This window comes from Prionailurus viverrinus, chromosome A3, assembly GCF_022837055.1.
Source record: "Prionailurus viverrinus isolate Anna chromosome A3, UM_Priviv_1.0, whole genome shotgun sequence".
Taxonomy (NCBI): Eukaryota; Metazoa; Chordata; class Mammalia; order Carnivora; family Felidae; genus Prionailurus; species Prionailurus viverrinus.
Genome location: NC_062563.1, coordinates 27,046,467 through 27,063,084, shown reverse-complemented (window position 1 = coordinate 27,063,084; position 16,618 = coordinate 27,046,467). Strand labels below are relative to the sequence as shown.

At 37.2% G+C, this 16,618-nt stretch overlaps 1 protein-coding gene across 3 annotated transcripts in view; it reads left to right on the top strand.

Moving 5' to 3' along the window:
• The window catches only part of TPX2 (TPX2 microtubule nucleation factor), a 57,847-nt gene that overhangs the window by 11,661 nt on the left and 29,568 nt on the right, over window positions 1-16,618 (top strand). For all 3 annotated transcript variants that reach the window (XM_047853510.1, XM_047853509.1, XM_047853508.1), the window contains 3 exons: window positions 2,909-3,079; window positions 4,937-5,059; window positions 10,852-10,978. In XM_047853510.1, coding sequence (XP_047709466.1) covers window positions 2,974-3,079; window positions 4,937-5,059; window positions 10,852-10,978 — 356 coding nt within the window. In that variant the 5' untranslated portion in view covers window positions 2,909-2,973. Of the gene's footprint in view, window positions 1-2,908; window positions 3,080-4,936; window positions 5,060-10,851; window positions 10,979-16,618 lie in introns of those variants that run through there.

Here is a 16,618-nt window from a genome sequence, read left to right as displayed (position 1 = left end):
TAACTATGTTAATATGCCTCTTTAATTCATAGGGTGAGAGGGCAGAACAATGTGGAAAGAACATCGTGTTGATGTTAGGAGCCTCAGTTTTGGATCTAGTTCTGCCTTTACATAATTGTATGATACTGGGCACATCATTCTCTCTTCAGCTTCCTCTTCTAGAATGGGAATAATAATTGCTGCTTTACGGGATTGTTGGAGAGTATTTGAAATACTATGTATTTACTACTTCATGCCACCTGGCACATATAAGTACTTTTGGTAACTGTTTTTACCATGATCATAGTATTATTGTTGTGTTGATCTTGGAAGAGCCTTTTTTGCTGTAATTAATCCTTATCTATAAACTGCAAAAGTTAGTTATTAAGATTCCTTCTGATTCCAAAATAATCATGTTTCTACACTAAGTACCTCAACTGGGGCATTGTTATAAAGGTATCTGTGGAGTTCTGGCTGCATTGAGTTCATAGGAGAGACCATGGAAAGATGAAGTTCTCTGGTGTATGGATTGATGTCACTATGTAAACCAAATAATTATTAGAATAAATGTTTCTCAGGCACTCAAGTACCTTCTGAATTACCCCAATCCACTGAGAGAAGCTAACGAAATACTGGCCAAACCACTGAGCAATGAAGTTGGGTGTAACTACTCTTATGATTTATCTCTGAGCATAGGTATATTTGTATACTATAAAGACAATGAGTGCTGAGGATTATTAGTGCCCAGAATTGGTGACATTGTGGGGAACTGGCATACCTCTGGTGATATAAGTTCCTTTTTAGGAACGGTTTTACAGTTTGTATCAAGAGTCAGCAAGTCCACTTCTAAGAATTTCTCTTAAGGGTAGGGGCTCCTGGGTGGCTCAGTTGGTTGAGCGTCCGACTTCAGCTCAGGTCATGATCTCATGGTTCATGGGCTCGAGCTCCGCATTGGGCTCTGTGCTGACAGCTTGAAGCCTGGAGCCTGCTTGGGATTCTGTGTCTCCCTCTCCCTCTGCCCCTCCCCCAGTCATGTTCTGTCTCTCTCAAAAATGAATAAACATTAAAAAAAAAAAGGAATTTATCTTAAGGGCATATTTAAGGATGTGTACAGAAATTGAACTACAAGGATATTCTTCTAGTAGTATCTTTAAAGTGAAAATATTGGAAAATGCCTAAAAATAGGGGATACGTAAATTATAGTATAGCTGTCAGTTGATGAAATATCTATATATATATTGACATGGAAAATGCTCACAATATGCGAAGCAGATTTCAAATATATGTGTGTATATAGAGAAAAAATAGAGAGGGAGACAGACTGGAATAGTGTGGTAGTGTAGATTATTATTTTTTATAGGAGCTTTTTTTATGATTTCTTTAATGAGCATGAATTTTTATAATAAAATAAAGGCTTAAAGGTACTTAATTTAATAAATGTGTATGCAAGTAATTAGTGGTATCTACTTCTCTTCCAAGATACAGAATACTTTAAAGTACATGTTGTTCCCTGGATGAAGACAAATGGCTCATTGGATTTCATAGGGAAATTATTTGCCAGTGAGTGTGTCCTTCAGACTGTTTTTGAAACTACTTCCAGATATTTTCTTAACTGTAAATGGCTAGAGTGGGGGCTGACTTTAAACCTACACAGGTTTCTACGGGAGAATGTAAAACTTTGTACACCGGAGCAGGGATGGGCCCATACCTTTGACTTGTTTCTTTGACCTAATTTACATGTCATGCCTTTTATGTGTGTGTTTTTGTTTTTTTTTTAAGATTTTATTTTTAGCAATCTCTCTACCCAGCATAGGGCTCAAACCTACAATCCCGAGGTCAAGAGTGGCATGCTCTACTGACTGAGCCAGCTAGGTGCCTCCTTTTATGTATTTCTTCATTTTTTTTTTCAATTTTTTTAATGTTTGTTTATTTTTGAGACAGAGTGTGAGCAGGGGAGGGGCAGAGAGAGAGGGAGACACAATCTGAAGCAGGCTCCAGGCTCTGAGCTCTCAGCACAGAGCCCGACGTGGGGTTTGAACTCACAAACCGAGGGACCGTGACCTGAGCCGAAGTCAGACACTTAACTGACTGAGCCACCCAGGTGCCTATGAAAATATTTCCAAGGAAAGAAAACCTGTAGTTGGCAAAACGTACTAAGTTTTTACTAGGTATAAGATACCGTTCTGAGAACCTTGATGGTTGAGGTATACACAAGTGAATAAAATCCGTCCTTGTCTTCAGGAATTTACGGTCTACTAGGAGAGGCATTTGCATAGTTAACTAATATAAAATTGAATGGTAAACAAAGCATTATGGCCTTGGAGAGGTAGCAATTAGTATGATAGGTAGAAATTGGGAAAGTTTGTAGAGGATTGAATTGGACTTTGAATAATGAGTAAGATTTTAGTTAGCAGGTGTAAAATTTAATGGTGTGTTTCAGAAATTGGGTTATTCGGGGCAGAGAAAGAGTAGTGGGATGTGGGAGAGGCTAGAAGTGAAAAAATGGTAGGTTGAGGGAAAATAAAATAATGAATGTCAAACACCTAGTATGGTACTTTGCCTGGCATGTTGTAGGCATTCATCAAACTTTGCCTCCTTCTAATTCCAACACATTTATCTTCAGGAATATCTTCAAGTTACCAAAAAAGAAAAGTTAACTTTGGGGCACCTGGCTGGCTTAGCCAGTAGAGCATGAAACTCTTGATCTTGGGGTTGTGAGTTTGAGCCTCATGTTGGGTGTAGAGATTGCTTAAAAAAAAAAAATCTTTGAAAAAGAAAAGTTAACTTTTAGTTTGGTTTGAAAAATAAGGTGTCTTGTCCAGGTTATTTTCAGAATTGCAAATGTGGTAGTAAAATCAAAGTAATTGCTGGGGAATCAGTACCTTAGATTAATGCACAACCAAGTTTCTGAACCATTTCTTTTCATTAGAAGGTGATCTGTTGAGAAGAGTGAGTACTGGGAAAAACCTGCTCTTCTGTGCCAAGCAGGGGACAATGTCACAAGTTAAAACTTCTTATTCCTATGATGCTCCCACGGACTTCATCAATTTTACCTCTTTGGATGATGAGGAAGATACCCAAAACATAGATTCTTGGTTTGGTAAGTGTCTGCTTTTTCAGGCCATTTTAAGGGTTAGTAGCTCACTTTGTTCTGAGTACCTTTCAAAAAAATAGTAGGAATTTCAAGAAAATAACTAAAATATAAATTATTTTCTACACCAAGATATTTTATCATTTATGATATGATAGAAATAATTGAAATGCCCAGTGTCTTAGGAGTGGGCTATCAGTGTTATTTTGCAGTTAGGAATAGTAAATATTTAAGCATTAGGGATATACGGAAAAATCCAGATGAAACAAAGTTGAGTGAAACTCTAAGATTCAAAACACGTCTGTAGTGATAGCAGCCACATAAAAACTTGCTCTACTGCCATTGGGCATAGAATCTAGTATTACAGTTAGGATACTGACATTGATACAGTCTACCCATCTTACTCAGATTTCCCCAGTTTCACTTGTACTATTACTCATTTCTGTAGTAAGTTCTATGCAATTTTATCACTTGTGTAGGTTTGTGTATCTACTCCCACTGTCAAGATACTGAACAGTTCTAACATCACAGGCATTCTTGTGTTGCTTTTTTATAACTACAGTTACTGCCCTATTGCTTCCCCTCACTGATTCATTTTTAGCTGGAGGGATTATGCTACTCAGAACCCAATCCCCAAACAGAAATGGGATTGCCTGGTGTTGAGTCATATGATTTGATGCAAACCCTGACACCAGGCCAATAATAAATAAGGATGTGGTTATGTTTTTATAGTATTTTGGGATAACATGGTGAGACCAGTGATATGTCAGGCTAGTAGTTGCTAGGGTCCCTTCATTTTATTCTTTCTCATATACTTATCTTCTGTATTTAAAAAAAAAAATGTGATGGGAGAAAAAAAATGAGTCCATTACAGCTGCACTTATCACTTACAATGCAGTGTCCACGTGTGGTGGCACATGCCCTTCTCTTGCAAAAGGCCTTTAATGGTATCCGTTGGAGAAGGGGTCTGTTGGAAGTGGTGTGGAGGAAAGGTGAAGAGGACCAGCTGCCCTATAAGGATCTTCCCACGTCCTTGCATTACTGAAACCTTGAGGAAGACAACCCTGGGTTGTCTATCTTTTTTTCTAAGTTTCTTTAAAAACAAGATAGAAAATATTTGTACAGCGAAACTGGTAAATACAATGTCGAAGAAAAAAATTAATCCTACCATTCTTTCAAAACCACCTTAGTTCTAATACATTATTTTCTAATTCTCTTCTAAATAATCATATCTTTTTATACAGTTGCACTCTGATTGTACATGCACAGTGTTATTGCTGGAGCTCACCACATTCCTGAAGCTTCTGTTTGTTGGTAGGCAGTTGGTAGAACAGATGTTTCACTGCTTTGCCCTCACTTTTGGGCACAGGAGAACCTAAGGTAAAATCCCTTGGGAGAGCCTAGCTCTGTTCCATCCTCACAAACCCACTTCTTACCAATCAGTTGAAAGAGAACCTCAACTCAAACAGACCATAAGATGTCTCTTGTAAGCCCTGCAGATCTTAATAGCTACAGTTTTCTTTAAGAGGAACATGATGTATTTAGGTGGTAGATTAGGCCAGTTCATGCTTATATGGTCCTAAATGTGTATCAAACAAAGATAAGTAGCTATTCACAATGCAGAGTCTGCACTTCTCCTTTTCTGTAATACATTGTTCAGTGTTGCCAGTGTTACAGTGATAGTTTTTATAGTCTCTATCTCTGACGTATAATGTGTACTCATTTCATTTTGATCACAAGAACTTTGTACTTGCCAAATGTGCTGGAAGCGTACTAGTAGGGGCTTTAGGCCCCATTTACAAGTGCATAGGACTGATTTATTTTGCTTCCTTGCTGATTGTTTAAATGATGCTCTTTTTTTCACAGAAGAGAAAGCCAATTTGGAGAACAAGTTTCCTGGGAAGAATGGCATAGGAGGGCTTTTTCAGGGCAAAACCCCTCTGAGGAAGCCTAATCCTCAGCAAGCTTTTGTCACACCTTTAAGACCAGGTAAGAAAGAACATCTTAGGAAAAAGCTCTTTGGTAGAATGCTGGAACAGTGTGTTATGGGCCTGAGGGATCTGGGGGAATTACGTAAATGTTGTATCCTTTGGTTTATTATTGGTGAAATGGGCCAGTTTCACTTTATGGTGAATGTGACACTAATGATGTACTACGCTTTTTTTTTTTTAATTTCTTGGAACTTAAGCTAACATAGACTTTTACTGCCAGATACAAAACTCTTTTCTTTTTATGACAAGATTTAACATAACATAACCTGAGTCTGGCTGGGAAACAAAGCAGTAGGAGAGAAGAATGTACTGCTTGTCATTGCACAAGAATTCTTTGAGTCATGTATCTGATTCTCTAAGATAATTGGCATTTAAACTGGTGGTTACTAAGTCTGCAGAATATTTTCTATTTGATCAGAACAAAAAAAGGATTTTTAAGAGATCATAAATCCTTAAAAATTACTTTTTTGAAGTAACAGCCATATTTAGATATGATTCACATGAATAAATCACCCAAAGTGTACATTTCAGTCTTAAAAAAAAATTTTTTTTTAATGTTTTATTTTATTTTATTTTTTTTAATTTTTTTTTTTTTTTCAACATTTATTTTTGGGACAGAGAGAGAGCATGAACGGGGGAGGGGCAGAGAGAGAGGGAGACAGAATCGGAAACAGGCTCCAGGCTCTGAGCCATCAGCCCAGAGCCCGACGCGGGGCTCGAACTCACAGACCGCGAGATCGTGACCTGGCTGAAGTCGGACGCTTAACCAACTGCGCCACCCAGGCGCCCCTAATGTTTTATTTTTTGAGAGACAGAGAGAGACAGAGCGCAAGCAGGGGAGGGGCAGAGAGAGAGGGAGACACAGAATCCAAAGCGGGCTCCGGGCTCTGAGCACAGAGCCTGATGCAGGGCTCAAACCCACGAAAGAGAGATCATGACCTGAGCCAAAGTCAGACACCTAACCAACTGAGCCACTCAGGCTCTCCGTCAGTGTTTTTCACAGTACAGTCATAGAGTAGTTGTACAACCAATACCACAATCAATTTAGAACATTTGAAAATTACTCTTAATGGATGAATCTGAAACTGGCTCTAATTAGACCGTTAAGCAGAGGAGTCATACCAGGAAATAGCTGTATTTCTAGCAAACTTTTGTAGTTTATAAAGTCTAAGCTGCTAGGATGACTTTCAAATAATTAACTCATGAGTACAGATGATATCTATTGAATTTGGGATTAGGGCAGGGACCCTGAACTTTTGCATCCATCATCTTAATTGCAGAAGGGGTTAGAACTGTATGGCATGTTTCACTTGCGATGCTTGGAATGCCTGTGGCCTCAGTGCTGCATCCTCAGGTAAATTACATTAGTTCATTAGGCATGGCAGATTTTCTGTTGCCTTGGTGGTCTTTGTGCTCTTCTTGAATTGAAAGAGTACGTACTATTACCTAATTTGTCTGGACCACTTTCAGTTGAAGACTGCTTTGTCAACAGTGTGCCCCAAAGCAAGAAACTTCTGTTGGGTCTGTCATGTGGCAAAAACCATGCACATTGCTTACGTGCATGCCCCTTAGGCCCCTCAGAGGCTGTGTTCTTTCATATTACATATTTTCACCTGTCTTATGAGTGTTGTTCCCTCTGCATTCAATTCCTAATGTAATTGAAAAGTTCCTATTCATCATTCAAGGTCCAGCTCAAATACCCTTTTTTCTCTGATTCCTCTTATTGTGTTCTCAAAGCACTTTTCATACCTCTATTTTAATTTCAATTTTCTTTTGTGTTGCTAATACAAAAAAAAATAATTGATTTTTACATATTAATCTTTTATCCTGCGACCTTCTAAACTCACTAGTGTTAGTAGTTTTTTTTCAATAGATTCCATCAGATTTTTACATAGATGATCATATCATCTGCAAATATGCCTTTTATTTCTTTTTCTTGCATACTGTACTGGCTAGGACCTTTAGTAGGATGTTGGATAGGAGTGGAAAAGGTAGACATGCTTGTCTTATTCCTGTGCGTTCAGGCTTTTACCATTAAATATGATGTTAACTAGTTTTTTCATAAATATCCTTGATCAGGCTGAGGAAATTCCCATCTATTCCTATTTGCTGATAATTTTTTATTTGGAATGGATGTGAGATTTTGTCAAATGCCTTTTCTGCTTATATTGAGATGATGATATGATCATTTTTCTTTTTTTGGTCTGTTACTGTGTTGAATTACACTGATTTTCCAACGTTAAGCCAACTTTGCATTTCTGGGATGAACCCCAATTGGTCATGATGGTATTTTTTCTTTGTATGCATTTTTAGGTTGTTTGCTACATTTTTGTTGAGAATTTCTGTATATATTTTTCATGAGGTATATTGGTCTGTAGTTTTCTTTGTGATACCTTTGCTTGTTTTGATAAATACCTTCCTCTATTCCCTTCTCTTCTTCTTTTTTTTTTTTTTTTTTTTTTTTTTTTGAGGAATTTGTGTAGAATTAATATTAGGTCTTACTTAAATGTTTGGTAGAAGTCACCATTAAAGCTATCTGGGTCTGGACTTTTCTTTGTACAAAGGTTTTTTTTGTTTTTTTGTTTTTTTTATTTTTTTTAATTAAAAAAAAATTTTTTTTTAACGTTTATTTATTTTTGAGACCGCGAGACACAGAGCATGAACAGGGGAGGGGCAGAGAGAGAGGGAGACACAGAATCTGAAACAGGCTCCAGGCTCCGAGCTGTCAGCACAGAGCCCGACGCAGGGCTCGAACTCACGGACCGTGAGATCATGACCTGAGCCGAAGTCGGATGCTTAACCGACCAAGCCACCCAGGCGCCCCAACATTTATTTATTTTTGAGACAGAGAGAGAGAGAGAGAGAGCATGAACAAGGGAGGGTCAGAGAAAGAGGGAGACGCAGAATCTGAATGAAACAAGCTCCAGGCTCTGAGCTGTCAGCACAGAGCCCGACGCGGGGCTCGAACCCACAGACCACAAGATCATGACCTGAACCGAAGTCAGACGCTTAACCAACTGAGCCACCCAGGCGCCCCTGTAGAAAGGTTTTTAACTACAAATTCAAATTCTTTAACACTCTCATCTTGAGTGAGTGTTGGTAGTTTGTATCTAAAATAATTTGTCCATTTCATCTAAGTTGTTGAATGTTCATAATGTTCCCTTATTATCCTCTTAATATGTACAGATTCTGTGTGGTATCACCTCTTTCATTCCTGATCTTGGTAATTTGTCTCTGTTTTCCTAATCAGCCTGGCTAGAGATTTATTAGTGTTACTGATTTTCTGAAAGAACCAACTTTTGGTTTTGTTGTTGTTGTTGTTGTTGTTTTTCTATTGCTTTTTCTATTTCATTGATTTTCATTCTGATCTATTAGTTCCCTTCTTCTACTTTGAGTTCAATATGCTTTTTTTTTTTTTTTTTTTTTTTTTTTAGTTTCTTAGATGGCAGCTGAAGTCATTGATTGGAAATCTTTCTTCTATAAATTTCCCCCTAAGTACTGCTTTAGTGGCATCCCACAATTTTGGTGTGCTCTGTATTCATTTTCATTCCATTCAAAATACTTTTAATTTCTTTATTGCTATCTTCTTGATCCATGTGTTTTTTTTTTAATTGAGATATAATTGACATACAACATTGTGTAAGTTTAAGGTGTTGATTTAATATGTTTATATATTGCAACGTGACTGACACCTCTATCATATCACATAATTATTTCTTTTCTCTCATTGTGAGAACAATGAGGATCTTGTCTCTTAGCAACTTTGAAGTTTATAATACAGTATTGACTATATTCTCTATGACTATTGTTGACTGTAATCTCCAGGATTTATCTACTAGTTCCAAGTTACCTAAGTGTTATTTAGAAGTGTGTATTTAATCTCCAAATACATGTGGCAGGGGGTGGCAGTTCCACAAATCTGTTACTGATTTCTCGAGGGATTTAATTCCATTTGGTTAAAGAATATATTTGTGTGACTTGATGTTTTTGTATTGAGACTTGTTTCATGGCCCAGAATATGGTGTGTCTTGGTAAATGTTCTGTGTGCACTTCAAAAGAATGTATATTCTGCTGTCATTGGGTGGAGAGTTACATAAATGTCAGTTGGGTCAAGTTGGTTGATGTTGCTCAAGTCTTCTGTTTCCTATTGATCTTCTAAGTGTACTATCCATTATTGAAAATGGATATTGAAATCTTCAACTATTATTGTTGAACTGTTTTTCCCTTTAATTTTGTCAGTTTTTCCTTCATGTATTTGGGGCTTTGTAATCATGTATGTATGTGTGTGTGTATATCTATATATACGCATGCCACGTATGTATGTATGTTTGTAACTGTTACATTTTCTTGATGAGTGGACTGCAACATATTTTTGTTAATGAAGTTTTATTGGAATACAGCCATGCACATTTGCTCATATATTAAGACTCCTATATTCTTACCGATTTTTCTGTCAACTTGTTCCATAAATTAGAAGAGAGAGATTGAAATTTCAGACTATATTTATGGATTTGCCTATTTTTCCTTGTACTTTTTGCTTTTTGTATTTTAAAACTCTGTTATTAGGTACGTAAATATTTCAGTTGTTACCGCATCTTGAAGAATTGACCATTTTATCATTTTGAAATGATTGTCTTTATCTCTGGTATTCTTTGCTCTGAAATCTGCTTTGTCTGATACTAATATAGCCATCCCAGCTTTCTTTTGATTAGTGTTAGCATAGTGTGTTGACATTTTAAGAACATTTTTTGTAGGCAGAATATAAATTTTTTTATTCTATTTTAAGATTTTATTTTTAAGTAATGTCTACACTCAACATGGGACTCAAACCTACAACTTTGAGATGAAGAATCACATGCTGTACCTACTGAACCATCCAGGCACCCCTATAAAATTTTTTATGTTAAATTTTTTATATTAAATTTTTAAAATTTAATCCTCTCTGATTTTAAATGGGGTAAGTGCCTCTGTTACAGCCTTGACACAATATATTATCATTTTTTTGTTTCTTTTTCTCCCCTCTAGGAAAAAATTTCTTTAGGCGATGAGCCAAATGATTGTTCTCTGGAATAAATAATGCATGAAATGCGTTTTCATAGCCTGACTTTTCTTCCCTGTTATCTGGTTGAATTTTTTGTCTTTTGTCAAGGCTCTCAGTTCATAAGTTCATAAGCTATACCAGAAAATGGTATTTCTTCCATGAAGACTTTTTTTGATTATTCTTGTCTCCTTATTCTTATAGTACTTTTTTGTTTCTGTTTCATGATGGCCATGGTAACATCAGAATACGTTATGATAAAATATCTCCTTCCCCTTTCCACCCTTAGATTCCCTTTTCCCAAATGCTGTATTTTTAAACTCTTTACTGTTTTTAATTTGTGGAGGAGAGAAAAACCAATGGTTATACCCATAATGCCTAATAATGTGATTATATCAGCATTAAAAGGCAGAGATACTTTTTTCTGAGGTGATGACTTAGGCTGGCAGATAGGCCCTGGATACTTTGTTTCTGCTTCAAGCAAAGTAGATTTTATAAATTCATCTTCTGTATAAGATTTCACTGGAACTAAAGGTTCCACTGCTTAGAGGGGCTTTATACACACACGCACACACACACACACACACACACACACACACACATAATTTTAAGTCTAGAATTCTATGTTGTCATACACACACACACACACACACACACACACACACACACACGCACATACATATAGATGTGTCTCTCATATCTAGCTTACTTCCTTGGAATTTGAGTGCTGACTAGTTTTTGCTCTTCCACAGTTGACAACACTTACTACAAAGAGGCAGAAAAAGAAAATTTGGTGGAACAGTCCATTCCATCAAATGCTGCTTCTTCCCTGGAAGTCAAGGGAAACACCTCAAGAAATACTCCAGCACAGCCACAGAGGTAAGACTGTTTTAGGGCTCCAAAGTGGTTTTTATGTTAATAATGTTCACAGAATAGTTACTGTCAGGATACCTACTATGTGTCTCATACTATATTAGGCTCTTTATTTTACCTCATTTAATCTTCATAACATTTATGAATTGTAGGTAATATGCTTAACTTATTGATAAGGACTTAGAGGTACTAAGTTGCTTAAAGTTTATTGGGTCCAGAACCCTTGCTATTTGCACTATCAATATGGATTGCACTTTATTTGTGTGGATATATGACAGACTTTTTTTTTTTTTCCTATTTATATATTATGAGTAAACTTCATAAGGGCAAGCATTATGTATCCTTACTGTGCCTAACAGTGTCTGGCAGGAGCAGAAACTGAATATTTAAATGCTTGATGAATGAATAGATGGGTGGGTTAAGCTGCAATCTTGGCACTGGTGAACTTAAAACAGTTAATGTCTTTGAATGTTGTATTTGCGTCAGTATCTTTTTTTTTGATAACAAAATACCATGTTTGGGAGCTGTCAGTATTAGTTGCCTTCAGATGGCACTAATCAGAAGAATATTCAGGTTAGGTTTTTTTTGTTTTAAACTTTCAACATCTAATAATTACCATCCACTCATAAAGTTTAAATTGTAAGACCGTTTATTGCTTTATACTTTGATGTTACCTAGAATATCCTCAAGGAAGAGGGATGACAGATAATATTATTTTATATTCAGAAGTGATAAAACTACCATTTGCAAAGCCTCATGCTGGTATAAAGGTATTACCTTTTGAGATTGGTATCATACAAGCTTATCCTAAACTTTTTTGGTAAAGAAGCCCATTTTAATAAAAAGAATTCTATGAAATTTCAGTGAGCTAGGTATATATCACAAGAGTCTTAAGAGATTGCTACTGGTTGATTCTATGGTTTCTGTTCCATGTTTAGATTGTAAATTGAGGCCTACAGATTCCTATAGATTGCTTCAGAATCCCGGAAACTGTTAGTGTCTTCACTTCTCTATTCTGTATATGTATATGATTGCTAAAATTGTCTTTCATCCTGATTGAATGCTGAATGCCTTTTGGAAATGACGGTGTGAGAGGAAGCCAGCTACTATTAGAGACCTGAATGATTTTTTGTTTTATTTTTAAGGCAGGTACTTCTACCACTCAAAACTTCAGTTTACTGAGAATAATCATATCCTCCAGGCTCCTCGTAAGAAAGGGCCAAATAAGATGGCATGTGACAGTACTTTGTAGATGATATTACATTATGAAAATGCATAGTAAGTAAAACATTAATGCCATTAATCTCAGATCTCAGATTTATCTGAGTCCAGAGTTACCTAATCGAGAAAGGAATGGCAGATGGAATAGGAAGGTGTAGATAGTCATACAAATTCCATTTTATTTTATTTTCACATGGTCTCAATGGATAGGCTAAAACATGTCCAAAACTTCTTTGACACAGAATAGTTAAAGAGTCAATAAGGCCTTAGTGTGTAATAATAATTTTTCCACGGAGGTGTTGCTTTACCATAAATACATGTTTTAATTTTTTGCATCTCATCCCTTAGTCATTTCTCCCTAAAGACACCCAGCAGTTCTTCTCTTGACTTCATAACATCATTGCTGAATTTAAATAAGGTCCAAAATGGTCGTGTGTTCATGTGTTTTGCCTTCTTCCTTTCTAATTTGTATGATTCCCAGTCCCGTTTTTAAAAATTAACTAGTTTTGGGGTGCCTGGGTGGCTCAGTCTGTTGAACTTCTGACTTCAGCTCAGGTCATGATTTCACGGTTAATGAGTTTGAGCCCCGTGTCAGGCTGTGTGCTGACAGCTCAGAGCCTGGAGCCTGTTTCGGATTCTGTGTCTCCCTCTCTCACTGTCCCTCCCCCACTCGTGCTCTCTCTCTCTCTCTCTCTCTCTCTTTCTCTCTCTCTCTCTCTCTCTCTCTCTCTCTCTCTCTCAAATAGATAAACATTAAAAAAAAATTTTTTTTTTAATATTTATTTATTTTTGAGACAGGGAGAGACAGCATGAATGGGGGAGGGTCAGAGAGAGAGGGAAACACAGAATCTGAAGCAGGCTCCAGGCTCTGAGCTGTCAGCACAGAGCCTGATGCGGGGCTCAAACTCACAGACTGCGAGATCATGACCTGAGCCGAAGTTGGATGCTTAACCGACTGAGCCACCCAGGCGCCCCTAAAAATTTTTTTAAAAAAGGTGAAAGTTAACTAACTTTACTGGGTAATAATTTGCATATAGTAAAATGTACAGATCTTGGCCGTACGATCTGATTAGTTTTGATAAATACATACCACCATGCAACCATAACACCACAATCAACATATATAGTACGTTTTCATCACCTCAAAAGTTCTCTCATCCTAACCCTTTATAGTTAATTCTTACTGCTTTTTCTACCTTCTCACTCTCTCACCTCCTACCCAGAGGCAAAACTGTTCTAATTCCTGTCACTGTAGATTAATTTTTTCCGTTCTAGATGTTTTTATAAATGAAATTTATGGTACTCTTTTATATCTGACTTCTTTTCACTTAGCGTGTGCTTTTGAGATTCATCCATGTCCTTTCATGTTAGTAGTTTGTTCCTTTTTTTTTTTTTTTTTTTTTTTAATTTTTAAATTTACTTTTGAGAGAGACAGAGAGACAGACAGTGAGCGGGGGAAGGGCAGAGAGAAAGGGAGACACAGAACCCGAAGCAGGCTCCAGGCTCCGAGCTGTTAGCACAGAGCCTGATGTGTGGCTCGAATCCATGAAGCGTGAGATCATGACCTGAGCCGAAGTCAGATGCTTAACTGACTGAGCCACCCAGGCACCCCAGTAATTTGTTCCTTCTTATTGCTGATAGTAAGTTCTGTTGAATGGATATGCCACAATTTATTTATCCATCCACCAGATGATGGGCATTTGGGTTGTTTCCATTTGGGGGCTATATAGAGCTGCTCTGAGTAGTTTTGAGGACATATGTTTCTCTTGAGTAAATACTTAGGACTGCAATAGCTGGGTCATAGTGTTAAATGTATGTTTATAAGAAACGCCAGAAAGTCTTCCAAAGTGACTGTACCATTTACATTCCCACTGGCAGTATATGAGAGTTTCAGTTGCTCCGTATCCTAGCCAACATTTGGTATTGTCCGTCTTTTTAATGATATTTCATTGGTTTTAATTTGCATTTTTCTGATGACATAACGTTGATCCATATTTTCATGTGATTATTGGCCATTCATATATTTGCATACATAGCTGGCTGCTTTTTTAGTCTGGTTCCCTGCGGTCTCCCCCAGACCTGTGAAAGTTAGAAGTCAGCCAAGACTTTGAGTAGAGTTTAAGTGTTCATCCTCAGGTTTAAGTGTTCATCCTCTCTGTGGTTCTCTTATTTCTGAGGTTTTGTCTCTAAATTTCTGCCAGCTCCAATGTTTGTCTATTGACACCTCAAGGAAATAAGATGTTAGTTTTGTGCCATCTTACTATATGCACAGTGGGGGTTACATTTATAAAAAAAAAAAAGCAGCAAACTCACCAGTCTTACGTGGTGTGGTTTTATTTTTTAAGGATGGACACCTCACCAGTTTCTGCTTGCCTTTTTGCTGGGCTCCATGGGTGTCCTCTAAACATACATGGTTTAGCAGTCAGGCAGGAATTTGTGCAGAGGTTTTGCTCAGATTTTGAGTGACATTTTTTCTGTGGCTCTTTCACTTTCAGGATTTTCTTCTAAATTTCTAGGTGTTATACTGGCCTTGAATTTTTATCTTCTATTATCTCTAGCCAGTGAGACTGGAATTTTCTGCTGTTAGAGCTGCTACATTTGGGGAGTACCTCAGGCAAAAAAGCTACCAACTCATAATTTTTACCCTTTGCAGTTGTTTTTCATGGATAAATGTGCCTCTGTTTTCTGCCTGCTTTTGGTCACTTTCCAGTGCCTTCAAATGGTTGTATTATTGTATCTTGTCTACATTTTGTAATATGCACTCTTCATTACTCATTCAGTACATTCATTTCTTAATTCCTTAATTCAGTAAATTTGCTCTTCATTACTCCATGTAATTTTTTTATGAGTACTTTCTTTTAGAGATTAATATGAAATATTTGTTAGATGAAAGGTAGACATTTAGTTAGGATTCATTTCGAAATCCAATAGAATGGATGGAAGGAAAATTGATACATGATTGGGATTGGCTGTGAGTTGATAATTTCTGAAACTGAATGATGAGTACTCCCTAGTCCATTTTATTCTCACTTTTAGTTTTTTAGTATTTAGAGAGAGAGAGAGAAAGCACATGTGCATGGGAGAGAGGCAGAGAAAGAGGGAGAGAGAGGATCCCAAGCAGGCTCCACACTTTCAGTGCACATCCCGACATGGGGCTCAATCCCACAAACTGTGAGATCATGACCTGAGCTTGAAATCAGGAGTTGGACATTTAACCAACTAAGCCACCCAGGCACCCCTCTCCTTATTTTAAAAATATGCTTGAGGGGCGCCTGGGTGGCGCAGTCGGTTGAGCGTCCGACTTCAGCCAGGTCACGATCTCGCGGTCCGTGAGTTCGAGCCCCGTGTCGGGTTCTGGGCTGATGGCTCAGAGCCTGGAGCCTGTTTCCGATTCTGTGTCTCCCTCTCTCTCTGCCCCTCCCCCGTTCATGCTCTGTCTCTCTCTGTCCCAAAAATAAAAAAAATAAAACGTTAAAAAAAAAAATTTTTTTTAAATATGCTTGAAATTCTCTGTAATAAAGACTTAAAAATTGGTACTCTGTGCAGTAGCATGAAAGCCTGAAAATGTAATAAGTCTTTACAGTGTTTAGGACTTTTATAAAAAAAAGTGTTGAGAGAAATTAAACAAGATCTAAATAAATTGTAGGACATACCATATTTATGGATTGGGGGATCGGTATTAAAAAGATATTAGTTCTCCCTAACTGATCTATAGATTCAATGTAATATTCATTAAAATCCTAGTGGTTTTCACTGTGGACATTGATAAACTGATGCTAAAATTTATTCAGAAATGGAAAGGTCTGAGAATAGCCAGATACTTTCAAAGTACTAGTTGATAGCAAGACATATTATTATGAAGCTGCAGTAATTCAAGCTTTATGGTATTATCCAAGGATTAATGAGATCAGTGAAATCAAATAGAAATTCATGCACCCATCTATGGGCATGATATATGACAATGGTGTTACTGTAGACCTGTGGGAAAACAGTGCTCCCCCCCAACCCACCCTTTAAAAAACAATGCTTTGCTAGTGGATATCCAGATAGAACAGAATGAAACTTGGTCCCCCTTTGCATATAAAACAGTCAATTCTTTTTTTCTTTACATCCAGTGTTGGGGCTCAAACCTACAACCCCAAGATCAAGAGTCGTGTGCTCCTCTGACTGAACCAGCAGGGGCCCCTAAAATAGTCAATTCTGGGTGGAATTGTGGACCTAAATGTGAATGCTAAAGCTCATATAATGAAATATTGGAGAATATCTTCATGACCTTGGATCGGGGAAGGATTTTTTTTTTAAATAGTATACACACAGAAAAGCACTGACCATAATGGGGAGGGGTACTGATGTATTTGAGACATTTATCTAGTCAAATGGTACCATAAAGAGAGTAAAAAGCCAACCCCCAAAGTGGGAAAAGAT